The 26,846-nt window shown below is 44.4% G+C and overlaps 1 protein-coding gene and 1 long non-coding RNA gene across 6 annotated transcripts in view; one reads left to right on the top strand and one right to left on the bottom strand.

The window, feature by feature from the left end:
• ebf1a (EBF transcription factor 1a) overlaps positions 1-12,166 on the top strand; it is a 58,288-nt gene extending 46,122 nt beyond the window's left edge. For 2 of the 5 annotated variants that reach the window (XM_027281878.1, XM_027281862.1), the window contains exons 11-17: positions 1,669-1,757; positions 5,177-5,242; positions 5,835-5,997; positions 7,227-7,406; positions 9,849-10,046; positions 10,314-10,382; positions 11,582-12,166. In XM_027281878.1, the coding sequence (XP_027137679.1) occupies positions 1,669-1,757; positions 5,177-5,242; positions 5,835-5,997; positions 7,227-7,406; positions 9,849-10,046; positions 10,314-10,381 (764 nt within the window). In that variant the 3' untranslated portion in view covers position 10,382; positions 11,582-12,166. Of the gene's footprint in view, positions 1-1,668; positions 1,758-5,176; positions 5,243-5,834; positions 5,998-7,226; positions 7,407-9,848; positions 10,047-10,313; positions 10,383-11,578 lie in introns of all 5 variants that reach the window. The other 3 variants (XM_027281865.1, XM_027281867.1, XM_027281873.1) reach the window with 3 other exon arrangements.
• LOC113746387 (uncharacterized) overlaps positions 6,006-26,846 on the bottom strand; it is a 30,676-nt gene continuing 9,835 nt past the window's right edge. The window contains exon 4 of the long non-coding RNA XR_003462827.1: positions 6,006-6,793. This is a non-coding gene — a long non-coding RNA (uncharacterized LOC113746387). The remainder of the gene's footprint in view (positions 6,794-26,846) is intronic.

The raw sequence follows: 26,846 nt of genomic DNA, 5'->3' as shown, positions 1-26,846 counted from the left end.
TTCATCATAAAAACAAAAGCCTTTGAGACGAAAAAAGAGGATGTTGTCAGAACAATCCTCTCCTCAGACTGCAGGCCTATAATCCAGGGCAAATCCTCCTTAAGGCTTTAGAGAGATCAGAGAATACGGGAAGTAATGTCAAATATTTGTCCTCAGAAATAATTCATACTTTATTTGTTGCATGTGATCATCTCATTGTTTTGGCTTATTTTATCAGTGGACCAGCTGGCCTGTAATGTGTGTCATTCTTCAGAAGTTGAGCCTGCCTCTGGCAACTCCACTCCTCTCTACTTTTTTTTTTTTTCCTTCCTCTGCACTGTCTTTGCTTCTAGCTATTCACCTTTCCTTTCTTTCACTCTTATGGATTACTGGAACGGTCCGCTGGGAGAGCTGTCCAAATACGTTTGTGTTGCCAAAACACAGCATCACCGATTCTCACTCCTCTGCTCTCTTTTGGTTTATGTGTCTGAGCGGGCGGCTCAGGAGGAGCCATGGTGAAGTCACTAGAGGTCCAGCAGGACAGCTTGTACTCATAGCCTCTAGGGGCCTTTTTTTTTCTGGGGGCCGCCTAGTCAGCCTGGCTGCTCAGATGTGAGGCGAGCAGGGCATCAGCCCTCAGGAAACGTCCAAGCTGCGACCCACAGGGGAAACAGACGGACGGCACAGACACAGACACATACAGGCAATCCTCACGCATAATGGCGCCTTCTATTTCACTCAGATACAAGTAGCAGATACACACTTGTTCAAGCCACAATCTCTGAACAGAAGCAGCATCCTATAGGCCGTAGCCCAGAAAAGAAGTCGGGACTGTTATCCACGTATGTGCATTGACTCCCCAGGCAACCCACAAAGAGACACAGGGGGAGGAGGGTAAAGACAGGGAAGAGACACAGAGAGAGAGAGTACATTAGGAATGAATTATGTGGAGAGAGCACTTATCCAACAATCCTCCTCTGAAGTGTTTGTACTATAAGCCTCAGATCTTCATTGTATTTATTCTAATGTTTAAATATTCATGGTAAATCTTCTCATATTCAATTACCGTAGCACGACCACAGCATGCCGAGAGAGTGCTTTCTCCCTGCTGCCTGGATGATCTGACTGTGTGTGTGTGTGTGTGTGTGTGTGTGTGTGTGTGCATATGAGTGTATTTGACTGTCTCTACGTGTGTGTGTGTGTGTGTGTGTGTGTGTGTGTGTGTGTGTGTGTGTGTTTAGCTTGTTCCCCGGAGCGATCAAGCCTTTGTTATATTGGAACCAGGCTCTGTAATTGCTTATATTAGTCGCTGATCAACGCAAGACCACAGGACACACACACACACACACACGCATGTACACAAGCACACATACACTCTTGATTCCTGACAGTCTTTTTATTAACCACCAAAGCAGGCGACAGAGAGAGATTCATTACATCACAGGCAAACAAAGACACACACCAGACTTAATAGAGAGCACCCACATTTTCGGCGTGTTTAGTTTAATGTTGAAATATTCATGTAAAACCGTGTTTAATTCAGTCGTTTCTACCGTAGGAGAGAATCACTCGTTTTCTCCTGCTGTATCTCCCAGGCGCTGTTGAACAGTAGGTGTTTTTCATTATCGAGAATCAAGCATTAAATGTTCTTTCTTTTTTTTTTCTGTCTCTCTTTTCGTTTGTTCTTAGCACTGAACGAGCCAACCATAGACTACGGCTTCCAGAGGTTACAGAAGGTCATCCCCAGACACCCCGGAGACCAAGAGAGATTACCCAAGGTACAGTGCGTCCACTCCTCTCATATGTCCGTGCTCATGTTGGTTGCCACATGCAATTATTTTATAGGAATTTGTCTTGGTAACACTGGTACAGAGAGGTATTGACAACTTCTAGAGTTTCATAGCATATATGGATATACATGGCACAAGGGCAACATGACCTCACATACAGAGGAATGACTGTGTGCTGTGGACAGTAGGCTATACATGACACTATGCAGTATGCACATAAACATTTTATCATACGTTCATGGTCATTTTCTGCTCAAACAAACACTTTATTTGCATAGCGGACGCACAAGCAACTCTATTCATCCTTCCACTGAGTATAAGGTCATTTAGACTGGCAAAGTGGGAGAGGAAAGGGATGGAGGGAGAGAGGAAAAGAGGGAGAGAGGGAGGAAAGGAGGTTGAGGGGAGAGAGGAAGAGAGAGGCAGAAGCAGGTTAGGTGATCCATCATAGCTGTCCAGTCTTACCTCCTGCTGGGTCAGTGGATCGAAGTCAACCCCGGGTGGACTTTATTACTTCCAGCACACACGTACACACCGACACACACACATAGAAATGCACGTACACACTTCTCCGTGCCTGTTTGTGCGCACATATACGCACACACACACACTCGGTGGTGGGAAGTCACCATGAGGCAGAGATGGAGAGCTCAGGTAGATGCAGAAAGAAGATAGAGAAATCACTTGTCCTCGCTGTGTGTCATGTCTGGTGGATACAAGACTTGTCCTGGTGAGTTCTGGTCTTTAGCCTATCAACCCCCTGTATCTCTCTAAATATCTTTGTATCCATCCATCCTCTTCTGCTCTCCTCCTCTTCCTCCCTCGCTTCGCGGTGTCTCTTTCTCTTCTAAATGAACAGCGGTAGCTGGCAGGCTCGGTTGTTCATTTCAGCTCTATTGATTTGTGCCTTTATTGAGGTAATAACAGTTTGTTGACCACACTTCTCTCAACTGTTGGCCTCAATCATCAGAGTGAGAGAGAGAGAGGGGGGCGTGCACTGGCAACTTTTTGTGCTACAAATGTCCATTCATGGCTACCCGGGCAAAGCCTCTCTGTGGTTGTGCTTCATTCAGTTTTTAATCAGGATTGAATTGATTGGGAATATATCGTATTCCTTTCTAGCGGCATCTTCTTCAAGAGGATTCTTAATGAACCCTCCACACACACACACACACACACACACACACACTGAGCAGAGAACAAGCAGGATATCTGCCAATGCCTGTTCTATCTCTGTATGTTGTGGTAATGATCCAGTGTCCAGCTGAAAACAGCCCTCATACTGTGCTGTGGCTAATAGTCAGGCAGTCAGAGTGAGGAGGGAGTGCTGGGCAGCTCAGGCACAGCCAGCCAGACTGCAGGGTGTTTAGCTGAAGCTGTGGTATAGCCGGGGGTCTGGGGCCGGCTAATGAGTGACCGCCCTGCCAGACGGGGCCAGGCTCTGCTCTGGATCAGGTTCCCCTTCCTGTTGACGTCTCTGTGGGCCTGACTTTACGGGAAGAGACCCTGCGCCCAGGAAATGGTCTCCCCTTACAGCAGCAGAGCTGGGGAGGCAGCACGGCGCTAACCACATTTATCTGTTTATCAGAACGACTCTGGAGCGCTGCCTAATCGCGTTTAGCTACTGGACAGATCCCTTTGCTAACGAGAGACTGATAGGTACAGACAGGGCACAGGAGCAGGAGAGAGTGATTAATAGAGACAATGGGAGAGAATAAGAAGGAGAGAGAGAGAGAGACAAGAGAAAGTAGTTTGGAGACACAGGTGAAGCGGGAGCGGGTGGAGATTAGAGATGGAGATGCACAGACAGACAGTTGTAGGGCTGAAAGGTTCTGAGGCTGGGCGAGGGGGGAAAAAGATGTTTTAGATGAAGTGACTAAGGTTTCATGTGTCCTCTCTGAACACCGTTACACTCCAGCTGCTGATCTGTTTGTGTCCTAATGCCTCATACTTCCCTCATTTCCCCTCCTCCTCCCCCTCCTCCTCCTCCTCCTCCTCCTCTACCCCACCTCCCGTCATCCATCCATCTACCTATCTAGCAATCCCTGGGAGGCATGGGGAGTCGAGGAAAAGCAGAGAGAGAAGGAAGCGAGAAGCGGTGCATACATACTAAAGAACCACTTACCTTCCTAGGGCCTCTACATCTCTCAATCACCTCGAGCAGGCCTCCTCTCTGGTCTCCCCTCTTTCCATCTCTCCCCCTTCCGCCCACCCCTCCCTCGCCTCCCTCTCTGCACCGCCCCCCCCCACTCCCTCCAGATAGTGCTAGTAATGGGAGGTTAACACAGAGGCAGCGCTCCCATTATTGAGTGAATTTAGCACCTCGGACAGCGCTCTACAATCTTTATTGCTTTGCTGACCCTCTCGTCATGTCCTGGGCGTGCTCGACAGCCTCCACATGTGCGTGGCTGCGTGTGCGGTTGCACCTGTGTGTGTGTATGTGTGTGTGTGTGTGTGTCTGCGATATGAGGTCTGATTGAAAGGCGGTGTGTCACGGAACAGAGAGCACACATGCTCCAGGGCTTGTTCACAGCGAGGGATACACTCAGGAGGGTATAGCGCACAGCGTGTGTGTGCGCGAGCGGAGGAGAAGGAGGGGAGAGAAAGAAACGAGGGGAAGGTTGTAGGGGAGGGGGCTGCAATTTTCTGGTTGTCGCGCCTCCAGCATATATCCTGGCCCCGGCACATTAACTTTTAAAAAGGGTTTCGTAGGGCTGTAGGTGTCTACATCACACACACACATATAACGACTGCCTGGAGTCACACACTCATACACTCAGGGAGGGAAAAGAATAGAGACAGAGAGAGGAGAGAAAGGAGGGTAAGCGGTAGAAAATGAGCGTGGAGAAACGGCAACGGTACGGAAGGATAAATGTTTGATGTGGGAAATTCCACTCGGCGGTTTTCACCTGAGCAATAATGTTCTGCATTTGTCACACAAAGTGGATGCAGGGCTATTCACTTGGATCATTACCAGGGTTAATACAGGGCAGGAGACGGGTGTGTCCCAGCTGACGAGTGGAGTTGTATAGCTGTCAACCTGATGATATGTTGTGTTAAATGAGATTGATGTGTGATCATGTGCGGTGGATTCATGATCTGGCAGTGATAGTGGGGAGGAGAAGACGTAGAAGATGGTTGACTGATAAAGAGATATAGGCTCATGTTTTATTCACAGATAACAGTATCTTACCTCTGCTCTCCCAAACTGCCCGGCTAGTAACAAAGTGCCGGGACAGGCCCATTTCTCTTCCTCTCCTTTCCTCTGTCTGCCTCCTTCCTCTCTTGCACTCTGTGTTCTGCATTCACAGCATAATGCAAGACGTGAAATGTAATAAAAGTGACTGAACTCTTTGAGCCGTCACACTCATGATCAATCCCCTTCCTCTTTCTGCGCTTGATTGTAGGAGGTGATCTTAAAGAGAGCAGCAGACCTGGTAGAGGCTTTGTACGGGATGCCTCACAATAACCAGGTAAACACTCACACTAAAAAGCACGCATGCACAAACATCTATATATGTTTCCTCAGATGAAATTATGTTTGCGGGTTTTCGGACCACTCGCAGCATCAAAGGGAGGCGTCTCTGCCGGGCCACGCGGCACCCTGCTGCGCTCAGGGGCCCGCAAACACACACGTGGGAATAAGTTAGCGCTTTCATCAAGCTCGTATGTTGTGGAGGAAAGGAGGAGAAGCACAATGGAAACTAAATGTAAGGGGAGGAGAGGAGAATAGGAAGGGTAGGAGGAGAAGGAGGAGAAAAATGAAACATGAACCAGGGAGGAAGAGAGGAACCAGCAGGCTAAAGATTTGATGAATCTGCTAATGAGGCTTTCCTCCATTTACTGGAACCAATCCCACCACTCCCAGTGACCACTGATAAAAACCACTCAGTCTACTAGGTTTACATGCGCAATATCTCATGTGGAGATCAAGCATTCTTGTGAGACCATAAAGCCTCCATCAAGGGCATATTTTCCTTTCTTCTCCTCTCTCCTCTCCTGCCTGTCTCGCTGACCACAGCTCTTTTTCTTTTTCTTTTCTTTTTTTTCTTCCCTCATTGTCAGGAGATGATTCTGAAACGAGCGGCGGATATCGCAGAGGCCCTCTACACAACAGTGCCACGAGGGCACAACCAGCTAGCCAGTCTTGGCAGCGGCTCCGTCCATGCTGGCATGATGGCTGTGAACTCCTTCACCGGGTCAGAGGTGGCACAAACAGCCAATCAGGGTGAGCGAACTCAACAGGAAACAATTAAAGTCTATAATCATGGGAAATGTGGCTGGGATTTTTTTCTTTACTCTTTGTGGAAAGAAGGATGGATAGTAAAGATGAATAGTGCGATAGGGGACATTTTATTTTTCATGTGGGAAATTCAGAGAGGGTGATTTAAGAGCATGGAGCAAATAAGGAAGATTCTGAGAAAGGAGGACAGGAGGAGGAGGAGGAGGAGGAGGAGGCAGCAGTGAGAAAAAGGGGAAAACTTGAGACGAGGAAAGAACGAAGGTAAGAGAGTGAAGAATGGAGAAAAAGAGAGCCATGGATGGAGTACGATGGAGAAATATGAGTGGGTCCTAGGGGTGTGTATATTAGACTGGGGTCGGCCCCTGTCTGACAGAGAGAGATGTGGGTGCAGTCAGTGGTGATTCATCACATGTATCAGGGGAAAGAGAGGAGGGTGGATGGACCAGCCTCTGGATAGGTCTCAATACTTCCAATGAGCTTCTTCGCTGCTTCCTCTGTCCTTCATCTTCATCTGGAAACATGTTCAGGTGTGAAGAAAACAGCAGATATCAGCTGTCTGACTTCTGGCTTTACAACTCATTGCAAACTGGTGGCACCTAATTATCAAGAAGGAAGTCTGCTACAGTAGAGAAACGCAGCCCTTGTTGCTCTAGAGAGCAGAAATTCCTGATGTTAAATTCCAGCTGTGTTTTTTTTTTTTTTTCTCTGGTGTCAGCGTGTTGGACCTGAGATGTATATTTATAGTCTTCTTTCCATCTTGTCCCTTTTCTGTTCACTGCTCCTGTAAAGCATAAAAGAGAAGAAGGTCCTGTCAGAAATACTGGCTTCATTCTTTATAAATTACAGGAGCGCTGCAGAGGCCTTTTAGTGTTAATTGCCTTATCAATATATCTAATTTTGGAGAGGAGCCAGTGAGGTTAAAGGCCTCTTGTTTCAGTGGTTAGATTGCAGCTCGTTCTCTCATATCTTTCTCCCTCCACTCCGTTCATTGCTTTCTCGCTCTGCCATATGCTGTCTAAGATTTTTTCGAAAATTTCTTTTGGCTTTTATTGCTATGTCCATTAGCCGTGTAGGGAAAAGAGTGTTTGGCAGGATTGCATGTAGGCTTTCTCGTTTGGTTTTGTCTGCCATCTGTTATACCCCTAACACCTATTCTCCCTCTCTCTCTCTCTCTCTCTCTCTCTCCGTCTCCTCTTCTCTTTCCCTGTCCATAGGTTTCAGTAGGAATACAAGCAGTGTGTCCCCTCATGGTTATGTACCCAGCTCCACTCCCCAGCAGAGTAGCTACAGCTCTGTCTCCACTAGCATGAATGGCTACGCTAACTCTGGCATGGCAACCCTGGGCACCTCGCCCAACTTCCTCAATGGATCCGCAGGCAACTCGCCCTATGCTAGTGAGTAAATACACCACATCCTAGGTTTGAAAGCAAGAGGTGATGATAAAATCAAGGCACGCAAAAGTGAAAAGGATTGACTCAGAGCCTTTTGAGCATAAAATGATTTATTTATTTGACAAGCACTGAGCATCAGAGGTGGAAATAAGAAGTGACATCGAAGGAGAAAGCCCTGCAGTTCAGCTGGCTCATCTGTTTCTTTAAGAACAGAGTCAAACGCAAATCCCTACTTTATTGGCCAGGGGAGCAGATCACCTAGCACCCCCCCGACACACACCACCACCTCCTCTGCTCACACACACACACACACACACACTCTCACCCTCTACATTAAAGACCCTTGATTAAATCAATAAACTAATTGCTAGAGAAGCAATTCCATTTCAGCGCTTTGATTCCTGGGTGTTAACAAGTATTTTAACAGGCTCATCGGCCCCACACAGACACTTTCAATCAATGGCCCCTCGGCCTCCCTTTGTAGGTCCAATTTTCATTAATTGATTAGTTAGGCCCCTTCATAAATGGATTATGACTTTATTGCGAGGATTTGTCAGGAAGAGCCATAAAAGCTAAGTGTTGGATAATAACAACAATAAAGGCAGAAGCAGATATCAGAGAGCAGGTGAAATACGACTTGGTTGATTGTAAAATCACTGAGGGGGAAAATGCTCTTAGTGTATTAGCAGACAAAAGACAAACCCAAGAGAAGTGGATGGATGGGATGATGTCAGATGGAGACAGGATTTGCGCCCTGAAGATAACCTGGTCATTTTTATTTGTGGATAAGTCTTACGATTGTGACTGACAGCAGGCGGCAACTTGTCCGGCTGTTGGCTGTGTTTTGAGCTTTTGTGTAGTCCTCACTAGATTTAATCCACAGCTCTATTGCAGGCTTCATGGTCTGGTCGCACTAGCTTTTAAAAACACCATAAGTTTGCTGAGAAAACTAAAGGCATTATGATGATCAGTGGAGTGCAACTTTTGAGTCAGTGAACAATTGTACTTGACAGGGTTGACTTATGAAGGAACGGATAGCTGGATAATCCAAACTGGAGAAAGCTATCATTGCTTATTAGCCAAGAGTCACCATCACATTTAATTAAACCTTTCTGTGAGAGTATTTTCCACAGCAAAGATGTGTCTTTCTAACACAGACAGAAGTCCGTGGTACGTGTGAATCTTAAGAAAAAAACTGCGAAGAGCTCATTAGCTAACTAACTGTAAGTAAGTGTAACTGGAGCTTTTCCCCCTTCTTCATTAATTAAAATGAGGTACATTGTTAATAATGACGTGCCAGGTGTGAGTAAGTAGCTCAGGGAGTCATTGTGACTGACTAAAGTTAGCATATTCCCGCCAGCTGGCGTGTTACCCGCCTGAGCTATACGCGGCCGTTCTAGACATTGTTTCGAAACCCCACCGGTTCCGCCGCAGTCCGGTTCAGAAGCGTCCCAGAAACGTGCTTCCGCTCAGCTCCATGGGGAATACGCAGCTGTTCTATTTTTGACAGACGCCGCGAAACTGCCGGTCATAAAAAAGAAAAAGAAAAAAAAAGAAAAACAAGTTAACTACGTAGCATATTTACACATGTAGAAGCACATTTAGAAGTATGCATAAAACAAGAAAGATGAACAAATTTGATACGTAAACAAAGTCTGATGGGTTAAACGCTCCCGGTGGGGTTTGAAGTGTTGCGGCCGCGGCGCGACGGGGACGTGCCCGGACGGGTTTCAGGGTTAGCAGTTAAATAACTGACTAGCTACAGTAGTTCTTCAGATCACCGTACTTTAACAACCTCAAAGACAAGCAAATAAATTTCACTGTATGTGGGTCTTCAGACTTTACAGTAGGTGATGACGCTGATTAGAAGTCTGGACATACGACCAACTACAACATAACAATTAAAACGCAGCGTTCTCTCGCTGTTCATGATACATGATTTTTTGTGGGGGAAAAAAGGTACTTTGGGTGAGCCTTGTTTGTAAGTTGCCCTAAAAATAAATTACAGGTACAGCACCCCTGTTAGCAAGGAGTTGTTTATCAAGCCCTTGGGCAACAAGATGAGTCATCAGAACAGACTGATCAGAGGGAAAAAATGCTTTGGGCTGTTTTTAGTGCAAGTTTCCAACTAAACACATTTTTGTCTTAGCTATGGAATATCTAATTGCCAAGTGATTGCTTAACAACAACAAAAAGGTTGCACATAAAAATAAAAAGTCTGAGCCAGTTGATCTGAGTCCAAAATATTATCCCTCCTGCCATCATCCATTGACCAGTCCCTTTCTGTTCGTCCCGTCTACCCGTCCTCTGCCCTCGGCCCTCTCTCTAACCTCACCTCTCCCCCTGTCCGCCTTCCATCTTTCCTCCCTGTCATTCTTCCCCGATGTGCCTCCCTTTGACCCCCCTTAAAAACCCGCCTCTTTCCTACCCGTCTCTTTCTTCCAGTCGTCCCATCAAGCCCCACAATGGCCTCGTCGACCAGCCTGCCCTCCAACTGCAGCAGCTCCTCCGGCATCTTCTCCTTCTCTCCGGCTAATATGGTGTCCGCCGCCGTAAAGCAGAAGAGCGCCTTTGCCCCCGTAGTGCGACCCCAGAACTCCCCTCCGCCCACGTGCACCAGCGCTAATGCCAACAGCCTGCAAGGTAAGCTGCCGGACGGCATTTACATGATATCCAAAGAATTTGAAGCTCCGTTTTTATATACTCATAAATAAATAAAAAGAAGTTTTAAGATAACATTCCTGTTGATAACCTCTTCATCAAGCTTTAATCCTGCTCTTTTCCACCTCCTTATGATAACAATTTCTCACTTTTACTCCCACTTCCTTTTTTTTCCCTTCTCCTCTTCACTCCCCGTTTTTTCCTTTCTTTACCCTCCTTGAACCCTTCCACTCTCCTTCCTCGCTATAGATCAGTCTTTTGTGGACTCTAGCAAGTACTCATCAGCCAACGCTCTGCAGGGCCTGGCCTTCTCCTGAAGTATGTTATGCCTCTCTTTGATTTTCTCAGTTTCTTTCCATGCCACACTATCCCCATACCGCTCATTTGCACCGGCAGCTCATCCTGCCCTGCCCTTCCTTCTCTTTTCTGTTTTTATTTGTCACCCTTGACTCGTCAGAGAGACAGCATGCCACGCCATATGTGTTCCATTTCCCGTTTTTCACTTCCTGCTTCCTGCCTGTGCTCCGGTGGGTGTCTCTGTAGAGAGGTGGTGGTGGTGGTGGTGGTGGTGTTAAGCCACCACGGGTCATTTTGTTCTCCCATTTCCACTGAATGCAGCGGGGGGTCTGTTCGTCTAGGCAGGATGTTGTATGGTGTTGAGATCCTGAGAGAGAGAGAGAGAAATGATGGATGGGAATCTTTATCAGAGCCCCGAGCTAAGCACTTCCTCACTTCCTCTGTCGGCGTTGATGAGCGCTGACCATGGTGACCCAAAGGCCATTGGCCACTGTGCGCTGATCACACTGACACACACACACATGCACACACACAGCCGGAGACACTTAGGAAATAACTGGGGAATTAGTGAATTGAAGAGGGAGAGGGGAATCAATGGGCAGCCAATATGTTATATGAAAAATTCCTCCCCGTGATAGCTTCTGTGTAAAAAAAAAAAGGGGGGGGAGGGAAAAGAGCGTTGAGGGGGGGAGGTGAAGATGTAGTGTAGTGGAAGGCAGAGCGTGATATAAGAAGGTAAAAATGTGAATAAAACTCCCCGTGAAAAGGCTCATGATGGATTCCATTTTCCATGTTCAAGCGTAATTTCATCACCTCTGTCATCCCACGTCACTACGCCTCCCTCTCTCCCCTCTCTCATGTTTGAATTATGCTCCATGATGCACAATGGGCTTACACAATGTAACTGCTAACAATTAACAGTGGCAGCTCTTGCATGAAGCTATTCAGAAAGCCTGTGAAAAGTTGAATGATGTTGTCGGTGTGCGCCAAGTTAGCGGCGCAGCGGAGAAAAATGTTTTGATTTTGGGGCCTCGGAATGAAGAGATAATGAGGGAGAGTCGTCTTTGTTCGCCAGATGCTGGAGAACATTTCTGTTATGTGACTGTTGTGATGACAGATGAAACCCAGCAATCACATGACTGACCTCTCTCTCTCTCTCTCTCTCTTTCTTTACCCCCCCCTTACACCATCTTTCCTCCCCCTCTTTTCCCACAAAGCAGCGATTCCCGGGATGATCGTTCCACCCATGTAGAGGATCTGGGATAGCTGGAGATTTGGGAAGGTTGAGAGAGGAAAAGACACAGTAGCAGAGTCTGGCGAGTCTCTGTTATGCTCCGGAGCTGAACTGAAGGAAGTCAAGATAAGACGCAGGACTCTGTTAAACTCAGGCCTTTCCATTGGGATTTCATCTGAAGGGATAGGGGAGGAGAAAAAAGGGACAATACGAACCTTTGTGATGTTATTTCCCTCTTGGTTGAATTAGTGTAGCTTCTCTGACACCGCGTTGGATGGAGTGTATAGAGACTGATAGTTTACCCACAGTGTGACACTGACCTCATGAAAAGAGCATTTATTTATCTTTATGTTTATGCCTGTAAGGTTTGGGTTTGATTACTGGAGGCCCCACGCCGTCTTGCAATCCATAACTCACACAAACAACAGAGAAGTGTTGGTTTGGCCATGAAGTTTACGTAACCTCTGTCACAATAGAAGATGCTTTCCCTAGTTCAGCCTGCTTGCTAAAACCACATAAGAACACACTGGCCAAATGGAACTAAGGTCAACAACACACACACACGCACACACACACATAAAAAAAACAAAACAACGAAATACAGAAAAGAACAAAATCAACCCTCAGTTTTGCTGCTAATTTATCCCATAAATCTAAAAGTGGTATAACAAAATCGCCCTGAATGCTAATTCAACACCAGAAAACATGCCTTTGTTTGTTTTTTTTCTCCCCCCTCCCCATTTGTTTGTTTGAATTTTAATAAAAACTGTGAGGATTGAGCTGTTTGCAATATGCTTTTCTGCTTTGTCATGTGAAGAAAAGGTGATGATTTAGCCAAAATTGACATTTTGTCGGAGATTTTAGTGAAGACTTGAAAAGCCAGAGGATGTGTGCGTCCAGCCAGCCAGCGCTGTACTGAAGGAGTCTAGCGAATATCAAATAAATGCGTGATATATGTGATATATTTTTGTATATAAAAAAAAAAAATGTTGAATTTTTAATTTGACTTTTTTCTTTTTTGCGATAGCTATAGTTTGAAATGTAAACATTAAATGTCTTAAGGCAGCTTCTCAGTACAGAAGATAGATTTACTGTGTGTTGTCAATATCTCATCTGCTAAACACGAGAAACATGGATTTGGATACAAAAAGGGGATTCCTGTAAAATATCCTATAAATAATGTATTTATCCCTTGTATTTGTACATTGCCTCTCACCCTTGTTTAGTTGTGTTGTGTAAGTTTAATACAGTAAGTGAACATATTTCACGGTGTTTTGTTTCATTATTTACTGTCTCTCACTATTTAAATGTGACTTTTTTATCATTTTTTTGTTTGTTTGTTTGTTTGTTTTGTATGTTGATTGTTTTGCATTGGTATACCATGCTTTCATTTGTTGATTCAAAAACATGCCATTGTCTATTTTTGTATTATTTGTAAGTTAATAAAAAATTTCAGTTTTTTTTTCCTTATGAAAATGTTTATTGTATGGCAAAAAAGTAGCATCTTATTCAGAGTATTTGGTTGAAGTAGATTTTTTAAGAATATATACACACATTAATATATACTGTAAATCTATATCTTTTTTTGTTTGAACTCTTTGAGGCTTTCAGATTGATACTGTTCTTGAACTGATAATATGCATGGGTTCTTCTCTTGAGTGACACTTTCTTTTTTTGTGTGTGGAAATCAAGAGAACTAAGAAAATGCTCTGTGTTTTTCTTTCTTTGAGTTCCTCTTTTTTCCCCCCTCTGTTCTTTCTGTTCCTATGTTATTTATGCCTGCTTACATACTGTATCTATATACTCTTTCTTTTTTTTTCTGTCACTGTAATCTTTACCAGCAGTCTAGATGCCTTAACAATGCAAACCCATTCTTCATTCAATCACGTGTACAGTTTTCTACCCTCACCACAATTGTCTATTGCCACAGAGGAATTCATGGGAACTTGGGGACAAAGCACAAACCCACTCTGTTTGGTGGTGAAGCCAGACTAGAATACAAAGAGCCATAATTCAACAATCACACACACCCCGATGTACTATAATACTACAGCAATGGCACGCTTTGAAGGACAGTCGGCGCTGAGAGGCCCGTCTCAGCTGTGCTCATTGCACTTTAGTGTTCACAGAAACACTTGGGTCTTTTTTCGTAGCGATTATGTAGCTCCCCCCACCCCCCTCCACAGATTAAATAATTTCAACCGCATGATGGTAATATTTCTCATTAACCACAGGATCACAACAGTGTGACAACGCAGAGCTGTGTTAATTGTAGTACAAAGGGGCGCACAGTGAAGACGAGCACTGTCACAGCACAATTTTAATCTCTCACATGGAGTTGTAGGTCTGACTCCAGTATCTGACAGTCAATCCCCCGGTCCTCCTCTCCATGTATTAGCCTTTGGACAATGCAGCTTCATTACAAGCTAAACAGAACAAGAAGAAGTGAGGAAGCATGAAAGGGAGCTCCTTGGCCCCTCAGCCATTTCTGTAGTCTTTTCTTTGTGTCTGCCGTGTGTCTTCAAGCTGTTGCTGGACAGAGAATAGGGCTTTTCTCTCTGCTTTTCTTTTCTAGAGCCTGGTTTTGTTAAGTGGGTAGAAAGGACCGTTTTAACAGAGGCGCCTGCTGACAGACGAGTGTTTTTCAGGCACTTGTGTGCCTGTGCTGGTTGGGCCAGGGCGGGAGGGGCCGCACCATATCTGTTTCAAATGAACTACAGAGGTCTGTTGTCATACAATGGCTTCTTTGTAAGCAAAGTTCCATCCTGATTATGAATATTGGTAATGGGTGACAAAGTTTTGTATTTAGGTAACAAACAAACAAAAAAAAAAGATGCAAACCAAATAGCTGGTGTCTATTTTTCCTCTGTTTTGTCTTTGACTGCAAATACACTGAACAGCTCTATGATATAAGGGAAGAAAAAATTCTACTGTATAGATTGTTATTGTTTTTGATGAAAATTGAGCTGTAAGATAACTTTTGGACTCTCACAATGTTGAATTAAAGTTACCTCTTGTCTGTGACTTTGTCAGTTGTCATTTTGTCATTTTTAAATATGCAGCGTTTCGGATTTCCGCGACACGATCGCCACAACATACATTTCGATCGAGAGAGATGGGAGGGGGTTTTTTTTCCCACTACTTTCTTCCTCGTTTGTTTTGATTGGAAATTTCATCTCCAACTAGCTGACAGGCGCTTGACTAAGAATAGAGGAGAACCGGCTAAGACTGATTCCACAGGTCAGAAACAGGCCTGCATCCCCTCCCCTCCCCTCCCCCCCATTTGGGCTCCTTTCTCTAATGAATCTAATTCATTAATGCATTACTGATGGCATGGTGAACATGGTTAGCCTGACAAGTTTCCTCCTAAACATATTAGTTAATGATGATTCCAAGGTTATTAATTGCAAACGCACCAGCCCACCATAATTGAGTCATCATTTGCATACCCGGTCATCAGCAGAAAATTAATTTCTTTTTTATTTTTTGCATATCTAATTTAGGGGGCCACGATTGGATTAGCTTGTGAAAACAGCGGATCCCAGGATTCTGCTGACCTCAAAGTGTTCCAGGGTCTCCACGGTAACTGGAGGCTTCCGTAAACGCCGAGGGGGGACAGCGAGACGACCTGGAAGTAGTGATGAAATAAGGACTCGTAAACACTGTGTGTGTGTGTGTGTGCCTCCTTAATTGCCCATAGGTTTGTACCTGCACAGGGCTTCTCTTTCCCCCCCGTATATATCTAATAACAGAGTTGATAGTTTGCTGACAAACAGTAAAGTGGGTTGTAGTGTGCACGATTTAGCAGCAAGACATGGGATATTGAATTATGGAAGTTGCACACTGAGTGCTGGGGAAAATGAGTCCTGCAGCCTAATGTTTTTGATTAGCGAGCCGAGCACCGCTGCCATGTTGCGCTGCACAGCTCCAGGGATTCCACTTCCCCAAACATGGCTTGCAGTGCAACACACACACACACATACACACACACACATTCAAACTCATAAATCATAAATACACACAGACAAAAGGTGAAGCCATTTTGCTCTTTATTTCCAACAGCTTTTCAGGCCCAAATAGACTGGTCAGTGTGGGAGGAGGACAATAGGAGTGGGAGGCCGAGGGCAACGTGGAGCCAGCAGACCTCAGGCCTCTGGAGACGTAACATTAAAGAGGCTATTCCTGGAGAACTACCCGTCTGGATACCGACAGCAGAGCCTTCGCACATCAAGAGAGGTGCTGTTCAGGAGCTTCTGTGCTACTAGTATCCTAATGAAATATATTAATGCACATATTCCTCAACATCTCGCTCTCCTCCTCCTTCTTTTTCTCATTCTCCTCCCTGCACGGACACATGAAGGGAGGAAGAGCGGGAGAGGCGTATTTGAAAGAAAAACAGGAGTCCCCATGGGGATCCCAGATAAAGAAAGGAAAGGAAAGAAATGGAAAGGAGAGAGGATGGTAGCGTGGGGAGGGTGATGGGGAGGGGGGGGTTATTCAGAATGGAGGCAGACCTAGACAGTGAGCCAAAGACAAGGAGAGGAGGAATGAATATTAATAATACTCTATGCTGGAAAATAGTCACAATGGACATCACAGAGAGATGAAGAGAGGCAATGGGGAAGTTTCATTCCTGGCCTCAGTTAATGTGTTTGTGTGTTTGCGGTGTGTGCGTGTTTGCAGGTGCATCTGTGTATGCATGAACACGCCTGCCAGTAAGACAGAGCATATTTGAGCGCAGGCATACCTAGAATGAGTGTGCACTCACACTCAGGTTTGCGCTCTCGCTTACGAGGGTGTGTGGTCGTTTCCCACAGTAATTATCCCGATGACTGTGGGTGTCTGTCTATGATCTGTGTGGTACCTGTCAGAGGGAGCCCGGCAGAGCCTATGCTTTATATTCCCTGTAATTGCTGCTGCTAATTTACTGTGCGTTGGCCTAATGAGTAGGGAGGTGAGGGGCTGGGGTATGTAATGGATGTTAGAGAGATAGCGATAGAGAGATGGATTTCACCACTGCCGGCAGAGAGAGAGAGAGAGAGGGAGAAGGGGAGGAGGCCGGCGAACTGTGTGTGTTAAGCAAGCATGTAGAACACTTATCTTTATTGTTCTACTAAAATGAAAAAAAGAAAAAACAAAAGATAAGCTATTTGCCCCCCCCACACATCCCCATCCCTTCTACTTTTCCTCTCTCTCTTTCTCTCTCTCTCTCTCTCTCGCTTTTTCTCCCCCCTCCATCCTCCCTTCAGCTGACAGTACAGTGGCGACTGCAGCGAGCACATTAGACAAGCTTTTTGTTATGTTGATTAATGATAAAAGCAAATCCATAAATAATATAGATTATTTATTCCATTTATTCACATGCTAATTAGAGCTGGAAGCAGATACCTCAGAGAGATGTCCCTTTTTTTCCCCTCTCCCTCTCTCTCTCTCTCATCCGTTCCAGTGCAGCCAGATAGACCAACTGACATTCAGACAGTCACATATTAATGTCATTCACACTTTGAAGCACCAATGGTATCTTGTGATGGGGACACGTCCACCCTTCATTTCTCCCTAATGAGGTCATGATAGAGGCCAGTGGTTTCGGCGCACACACACACCCCCTGTTTTGACTCGGCGCGCGCGCTCTTGACGAGCAGATGGATTGACAGGGTCGTCTTTGATTGATGCACCGCGGTTCTTCCACATGTTCTACAGCTCAGTCATTTAATTATGTTTCCTAAGCATCATTAAGTACCATTATATTCTATCATATTCTAATGAGAGAGGTGGCCAGTCGCAGGACAAGCTAATTGGTGATTAATGTTGTGTATCAGTGAGAGACAATGCAAGATTGGCCGTTTAATGACACAACACTGTATTTAAGTGCTGAATATGTAAAAACACAAACAGAGCATGGGTGGTGGTGGTGGTGGTGGTGGTGGTGGAGGGGGGGATTAGAAAAGCTGTGATTGAAAACAGGTCTAATCTCTCGCTTTCCCCTCTTGGCCTCAAACTGAACCTCAAACTGAACCTGAACCTCTCCCTTTACACACACTCACACACCACACACACTTCCTGCATTATTCTGAATTGTTCACCTCTTAGCTGCATTACACACACTTACTCAGATAATGCTGGAAACCATCTCCGCAGGCATAACTCACCTACTCCTCGAGATTAACCACTAACTCAGTATTGATGCACTGCTTCACAGGTACGCACACGAAAGCGCACACGCACACACACACACAACACACAGACACACACAACACACAGACACACACAACACACAGACACAAACATCCTCATCTGGTATTGACATGCCGTGCGGCTGTAGGTGTTTCCATTTAAGGTCAGTCGATTGCCTTAAGTATGTAATGTTAGGAGGGGGGTCCGTAAACATGTCAAATTAGCAGTAATGAATGACCAGGCACCGGCAGGGGGAACTGTCAGGGTGCACGCCCAGGACAATACATTACCGTGAGTTATCCTAGTCTGCCCTCCTTGTAACACACACACACACACAAACTAGTGGGACCCATTCAGTGGTCACACACTCTGCTTTAATGAGCTGTGTGGTTGATTGGTGTCCAAAGAGATGAAAAAAAAAAGAAAAAAAAGATTTGGAGACAAGACATGGACACGGTGTTAGAGTACGGAAAGTTCAGGGTAAAAAACAAAGTTGAAAGATTGATGGGCGCAAACCGGGATGATCGAAAAAATAAAAAGATTTCAGAAAAAAATGTATGAAAATAGATAGAAAGATAGATAGAGGAGTGAGCTAGAGGGAGAGAAAACAAACTGTGGTATTTATTTTTTCTTCTCAGTGTTGAAACAGGAAAAGGACCTCTGGTTTAATAAACCATGAATCCTTTCACAGAGGGTTTGTATGTTATTCTTCGGAGAAGCAGATATGTGGGGAGAAAAGGGGAGACGGAGAGAAAGAGAAGCAGAGAGCAGCAGGGGTAAAAAAAAGAAAGAGAGAGTGAGAGGGGGATGCTCTGCAACCATATGAATTTCGTTCTCCCTTCTCACCAACACACATATACATACACACCACTCAGCCCACTTCCAGGCTGTATGTTAGTTTTGGGTTGGAAGTGTGTGGGATGAGGAGGAGGAGGAGGAGGAGGAGGAGGAAGGGGGCTACACATCCTCCTCAAGTCCAGCCAGAGAGAGAGAATGAGCATAAATGAGAAGTAAAAGATATACTTCCCATCTGTAAATGATTAAACCCTTCTCCTCTTCCTCTCAGCATTTGACAGTTTGTGGAAATTACACTCTAACATATTCGCTCCGCGCAGAGAATGTTCACTTCACCACAACAATGTAGATCAGTATGTTGGTGCATACACGAGCAGAATGAAAACTGTCCACTTGAATTCTTAAACTTGTTTTTTTTTTTTTACTGTATGAACCGTGAATATCGTGATAAATAAACATGTACACAAACATGAACCTACTGTCTCCGTATGTTGTCTCTTTGCCTCCCCCCTCCTCCCCCCCTCTCCTCTCTCTCTCTCTCTCTCTCTCTCTCCCTCTCCTTCCTGTAACAAAGGTTACATTGATCATGTTTCTAAAAGAGACTCTGTATTTCCACATGGCCCTGCCTCTGATATGTTTTTCTTGGCAGGTCGGACTTCTACTTTTGTCATTCACTCAGCATATTTTAACAAATTAGAAACATTAGAAACCAGGATCGCGGCAATGTTTTGGTTTGGTTTCGAAACTCTTACGGTCCCCACAATTATATTTCAAAACACGGGCGAATTGTTTGACAGCCGAGCGGAATAAAACCCTAAAACAACTTTTTCATTAGAAACACATGCTCTCGCAATTAGAACCTAGCATTATGTTAATGTGTGTTCGCGCTGGTTCATTTGTTGTCGTGTGAACGGTGACGCCGTGTGAGTGTGTGTGTGGGTTTGAGCGTGCACACGTATGTGCTCTTATATGTGTGAGGGTGTGTGAGTGACTGTGTGGTTGCCTGTGTGTGTGTGTGTGTGTAAGGGACAAAGGGACACAGTGCTCCACATAACAGCATTACAGATGGCTGTTGTGAGTGGTTGTGACAGTGAAAGCGAGTGAGTTCCCACTCCATACAGATGTACTCTGAGTGACCTTACAAACACAGTGGAACTAAAACAGGCCCCCTACCTCTCGCTCTCACTCTGGCACACACTGTCAATTCTCACTCAGCCCTTGCGGGGCACTAAAAGTTGTTTCCTGAGCCAGGAATACATCAAGGGCCAAGAATATATAAGCAGGGAGCAGGAGAGATGCATAGCTAGGGTCCAGGAAAGCATAACTTGGACTAAGTAAATATTGGACTGAAGGATTAGTAGCTTTTGCCACCTATAAAAGCAAGACAGGTATGCCAGCCTGAGTTAACGACCACACGCTCTGACTTTGCCCTGGATTGTTTTACCAAGGAGCTGCTGTGGACAAAGAGGACATTTCAACAAGTTCACTTTATGGAGGAAAAGTGGGAAAAACTAGAAATGACTTTACTTAGCTGAACAATTACCCCCTTCCTTTCACCGACATAGGGACTGTACATAAATTACAGAAGCGGAGGGTGAGGGGGGTGAGGTGGGGTTGTTTAATAAAAAAAAAACATCTTTTCTTTTCCTCTCCTTTAGTAAGAGAAAAACTGCAAAAAAACTACCCCCAATGTCTCGAAATAATACAACCGGGCTGTAACTCATTACATTTGTTTACAGGTCTTGTGTGCACAAGTGGAAAAAAAGTTGTTTAAAGAATTTTGTAGCTTCGGCGGGAGCCTTCGAAAACTGCTCATCAGTGTTATAGGAGTGCAATGCTAAATCATTATTTTAATGGAAAGCCAATTTTCACATATGACCATTTGCCAAAGTTATAACAGGATTTGGCCACGGCGCACACAAAAGCTGTGTCATTCCTTTTAAAGATTTGTGTTAAATCTCACAAGGGAGGAATGAAATAAGATATAAAGATTTGTGTTAAATCTCACAAGGGAGGAATGAAATAAGATATAAATCTGGAAAACAATCTTCTAAACAATTATGACTACCCTCCCTACAGTGGAAAAAAAAAAAAAAAAGAACACATAACCCTCCACACTTTTAACAACCCTAATAATTTTTGCACAGTCCCTTATTATGGCCGTCTCTTTTTCAAGTACAAATGCATTTTTAAAGGATCTGTCTCGGAGCATTCCTCGTCTTTCTGTGATGTTGAAGCTGATTTTGATTTTTGTCTTTGCTTGCTCATTCTTTTATTCCTCCTCTGAGCCAGCTCTTTTCTGGTGGTGGATTGTGAAACAACAAGAATGTTTTTTATCCTCGTGCGGTCTCACCCACAACATTTGTTTCCCATTTGACAGATTTTGGAACAGAAATTCTTGGGAGAGAAAATGATGGTTGCATGATGGTTCAAAAATAAGCTCTTTAGAAAAACCCCTCCACCTTTCCCTCAAATCTCCCTCCCTATTGCTCTGAGCCTCTCTCTTTTACTTCCTTCACCTCCTCTCCTCTTTCCTCTGTTGGTTTAAGTCCAAACAAAGTCACCTCATCGTGTATTGTGGGAGAGATTGTAAAGTTTTCATTGAGCCCATGTGGAAGTCATTTAGCTGTAATCTCCAGTAATTGTGACTGTAACACAGAAACAGGCTGGAACAGATTGGCCTCATATTTTTCTTCAGGGTCACTATGGGCTTATCTCAATATTTAGCGTCTTGCCTGATTGAGTTATCATATCACATTTGCTGTTAAGAGCTGAGTGATGTCAACAAATGTAACCAGAGAGCACGAAATGTTGCTTTAAATCACAAAGAGGAAGGTTCCTGTTTGAAGAAAGCACACACGTCAATGTCAGCACGACCCGCCGAGACCTGACTTTTTAAAATGCATGACATTTAAGAGCTGAAACAAAAATGCTGTACAAACCCACCATTACAGTGTGACCTATCCTAGATCTGAACCCACTTTTCCCCGACCCATGTCACACACACACACACTCTGTCTCACACACACACATAGAAGTCAAGAGCACTCTGCTCAGTTGTTGCTGAGGTGCAAATGGTTTGTCTCTACGCATCACTGACCCAACGCTGCTCCTTCACCTCCTCTCTACCCTGTCTGCTCCTTCTTGACTCTGTCCATCAATGCTCCACCTCAGTCACCCCCTCTCCTCCTTTGCACTTTCGTCTCTGCGCCCTTCTCTTCCCTCATAATTTGTCTCTTTGTCCTCTGTTCATCATAGTTTCCATTTTTCTGACTCACAATTTGTTGTCTCTCTGCTCCCGTGGAGCCCCGTGGCCCTCACTCACACATTTTGATGAATGAGTAATCTTGTTGCATTGTACTCAGCCATCCTTGTCCATGTTCGATAATGGCTCATTTGATTCTTTCCTATCAGTGTTCAGTGGATGGCAGAGACTGAGAGCTGGAAGCCATGCAGTTATCATAAAGAGCATGTCAACTGCGAAGCCGCAAAGCCTACAAGTGATTAAAACCCTTCAACTCAGGGTTACTTCATCACAATCATTAGTCTTTTCTTGTCCTACCTTCTGGCTGTAAAACCCACAGAGCCTTACCCTCCCCATCCGTTAATAATATTCACTCTGCCTCTGATACATTAGCCAGTGAATGATAGGGCAAAGCCCTGGCCTAATTGCTTTCTTCTTGTAAAGTCTCAATTCATTTTTGCTGAGGAGACACAGAGATGTGTGCCTATATGGTGCGCACATACATGAGCCGACACACACACACACACACACACACACGGACGCACACACAGAACTTGACGTGCACGCTTTCACACACTCGCACTTACACTTACACACAACCCCACCTTCCCACTGCCGTTTTATGATGGATGGGGCTGAGGATGCATGGGGGAGGAGGGGAGAGAGACTATAAGACTACATATGTGTGTGTGTAGTGTGTGTGCGTGTGTGCACGATCAAGTGCGTGCGTTGGTTGGAAAAGAAAGAAAAAGGGAGAGAGAGAGAGAGAGAGAGAGAGAAGCTGAGCTGAGAAGCTCTGATTAACGACACAGAGAAGGGGTCCCAGAGGAGCTGGGGGAAGAGCAAAACTATCTAGGGCCAGCTGAGAGAGAGCGAGCGAGAGAGAGAGAGAGTGTGTGTGTGTGCAGGAGAGAGATAGAGAGAGAGAGGAAGAAAGAGAGAGAGAGAGAGAGGGCACAAAAAACAGAGGTAGAAAATGGGAGCGGTGGGGCAGAGGAGGAGGGGGGGGGGGGGGAGTGTTTTCTTTTCATACGTATCATTAAAACAGATTCACAAACACGTGAAACTCTGCATATCCATCATCATCATCTGCAAATAGGAGCATGCGCTTTATCCCTGTTAGCCTTGCTGCTGCTACACAATGCATTCCTTCTCCTCTACCTACCAGATACGACACACACCCTTCAGATTAAATCTGCTCGCCTTACCTCGCCTTGCGATCCTCCAGCCTGGTGCCTTGGGCTTCTGTCCGCACTGCTGTCAGAAGGGGAAACAGGGTGTGTGTTGCCAGAGCGCAGGCCATCACCTCTCCCTGATTGCACATGAGAGTAGAGGTAATGGGACTGTAATAGCACCTTAAGTACCCTGCTCTCACTGACACTGGCTGTATAGCATTACCCCTTGGTCAGACTGTGTGTGTGTGTGTGTGCAGATAAGGGGAGTGTATGCATTGGCATATGGGCAAAGTTTTCTTGTGTTTCTTGTGTATATGTGTCAATCCATTGTGTCTGCTGTGGATAAGCGTGGATATGTGTGTGTGTTTGTGTGTGTGTATGTGTCTGCTAGAAGAGGTCTGACTAAGGTTTGAGTGTGTTTGTGTTTTCCCTGAGGGTCGTCTGAGCCGCAGCGATCAAAGAGAGAGATGGAGGTTAACTGACCAGACCTGAGAACCTCCACAGAAGGACCTGAGGGACTCCTCTCTGTTAGCCCAGGTACCAATCATCTGACACACACACACAAACACACACAATCAGTGGAGCGGTGAGTCTAGAAGGGGGCAGTTTGAGTGATCCAGAGGGATTTAAAGATCTGTAAGGCCCAAACTAACTTTGTCACTTCACTCACGCAGCCATAGCCTTTCACACAGTATCCATTACCTCAGATACGTTTGCAACAAAACATCAAATAGCTTTATCCCAACTCCTACCTCTGTGCTTTCACAGAGAGATGCCTTCCACTGATATGGAAGTCCTGTAAAGTGAGTATAAGTTATATAGCGGGGCTCCCTCGAGAGAAACTCAATGACTAGTCTTGTACTAGAAAGTTAGACTGCATTCCTGAGCAGCTCAAAGTAACGACTCCCACTGAAGGACTGAGAGTGGCGCACTTCTGCTGGAAGTTAAGCTGGAAGTGTGTGTGTTGTCACAAAAAAAAAGATAGAGAGAGAGAGAGAGACAGAGGGTGTGGGGAGAAAAGAACAAGCATGTTCAAGTGTGTGAACGTGTGCAAGTGTGCAAATGTGGAAGTGCATGAGCTGCAAGAGTGAGTCTGCAAATGCGCGTGATTCTGAGTGTGTATATGAGTGTGTGTGTGTGTGTGTGTGGGTCTTTGAATGAGAGATAACCCATCACAGGCAGCTGCCGTGGTGAAGAGAGACGACCAGCACCAGCTAGATGCTTCAGGGAAGTAATTCTGAAAACAACACTGAATACTTGTTGATTCCACGGTGCTTACATCTATCACATATTACTGCAGAAATCCAAAAAAATATATATATAAGGGCTTTAATTCCAAACTGCCTTCACATCACAAATGCAATGGTGGAAGATGTATTCAGATAATTTACTTTAGTACAAGTAGCAATATAAAAATACTCAAAGTCACTGAATTATAAAGTACAGACATTTGCAGCAAAACGTCAAGAAGAGGAAAAGCTCTCATTATCCAGAATGGCCCCTTTGAGAGTATTATATTATTATACATATTATAATTTAATGCTGAATTATTACTAATGCATTAACATGTTAAGTGAAAGTTTGGCAGTATATTTCTTTATTTTTTTTATTGTAAACAAATCCCACAAAACAATGAATTTATCTTCATAACTATTTTGTTGTAGCCAAAGTCTAAAATATCTTATTCCTCTGTGCTACAGATTGTTGTCCAAAAAAGAATATAAACTGTAGTTTATTTTAAGTCAGTCCCACATACAACGTCCTGCTGTTCAAAATACTCAGTACAGCACCAAATATGTATTAATCGCCTGCTAAAAATAGTTTCCAGCAAATTTGTTTACTCCTGTCAGAGCAGCATTTGTATAGTAAAAAATAATAAAAATACAGTGCTGGAAAGTTTTAGGAAATTTCTTGGCCTGTTTAAAAAAAAAAGAAGAAAGAATATACTACATTTGTGACCCGTTTTCAGCACGTCTTCACTGGGAACCAACAGTCCAACAGTCCCCCGTGGCATTTATCGAAAACCAAAAAAATACAGAGAATATTTGCTATTCTAGATGTTTTTACTTGCACATGTACTGTACTTTGCTGACTTTGCTGCTACTAAACACACCACTATATCACTTCACTTGAGACAGTACTACTGTACTATTGGTTTAAGTGCTACACTAGTATATACATTATATACAGTATGTATGTATATACTGTAGCTTATTTTGTAATTTATTATTTATTTTTAATTGCTCTTGTATAGTTTCTATTTTTCTTTCAATTCTTATATATATATATATATCTATATTATATATATATATATATATATCTATATAAGATAATGTATAGTATAAAAGTATAAAATATAAGATAAGATATAAAATTCAATTTATTATTATTATTATTTTTATATTTATTTGTACTTTTTCCATCCTTATGAAACACCCGATTTCCCTTCTGGGGATACATGAAGGACTACTTAATCTAAATGTTAGCTTTAAGGATTCAGTATGTTTAAAACAAACTAGGCTGAAAGGCGTGTCATCTGGTTATGTCTAAAGTCAGATGTGTTGAACGGTCCCACATAGCCTCCTCCTCCTCCTGACTGAATCCCACTGCCTGCCCAATCTTTCTCCAAGATATTATTCATTTTGTATTTTTTTTTTTGTCTTTGTAGGCTCAATATAATAAATTATACAAATGTGGATAGGACTGCAGAGTGTACAGTCTCTAGTGAAAAGTGATGGGACCAGTTCTATCCTGCCTTTACTCACACACTTCCATACACCTGGCCAATCGCAGTGGAAAGTGTTTGATGGCTTTTCCTGTTTTGGAAAGCCACAAGGATTGTAAGACCCAGCACACCACTTATTCAAACATGGAGAAAGTGTCGGTTTCAGACGCTGTCGGGTGATCCAACAAGCATTTTGTTGAAAGCAGACTGAAACCCTCGACCTTTAATGCTGGTCAAAGTGAACTAATTTTAACTTTGTATTCTGACTATGATAATGCATAACTAATCATGTGTGCATAATGTATGTTAATCTGAAAACCATAGCTGCTGGGTGGGGTAAAAAGTGCCTTTCGGTGCAGTATAAGTATAAAGTGACATAAAATGGAAACGTCCTGTTCCTGTCTGCTGCTGCTGCTGCTGCTGCAGGGTACTGTGACCATTGTTGTCTTTACAGCATGCCGCATTTCCTGTATGTGAGGAATGGTCAACTGTCCTTTCTGTGGAATAAACAAAGTATATCCTCTTCTCTCAAGTTAAACATGACCCGAACGATGACATTGAGAGCCAGGCTGTTTGGATAGGTGATGGTGGTATGTGTGTTGGTGTGTATGTGTGTGTATGCATGGAAGGGGGGGGCACAAGATCCTGCTGCTGGGTAACATCTCTGTCAGGATGGCTTTGCTCCATCACCACCCCGCTTTTTCCACGCACACACTCCATCACCACCCGCTCAGGGCTCATCAGTCGCAGCGGAGCACATGTGGCCGGAGTATTCTAAACAAAGCTTTATAAAGAACTCAACTAAGACGGCTCAATGTGACAGTGAGGGTACTAATGACGCCTGGAGACCGCTAAATACGCCACTGACAGACCAACAGCCTGCATGCCATGCACACACACATAACACACAGGTTTTCGTTTTTGGCATGCATCAACAAACGCTCGCAATCACCATGGCAGGGTGGAACACATGCTCACAGTTGCAAACACACAGATGCACACAAACTGACACACACACACCTTGTGCCCAAGGGCATCTGTCCACAGCCTAAGAGCTCCCAACTGTTGAGGAAAAACAGCTCAATTAGCTCAGTGGAGGAACTAACGAAATACATCTATACATGCACACACACACACA

Source organism: Larimichthys crocea, chromosome I, assembly GCF_000972845.2.
Source record: "Larimichthys crocea isolate SSNF chromosome I, L_crocea_2.0, whole genome shotgun sequence".
Classification (NCBI taxonomy): domain Eukaryota; kingdom Metazoa; phylum Chordata; class Actinopteri; family Sciaenidae; genus Larimichthys; species Larimichthys crocea.
This window is presented reverse-complemented; position numbering and strand designations above follow the sequence as displayed.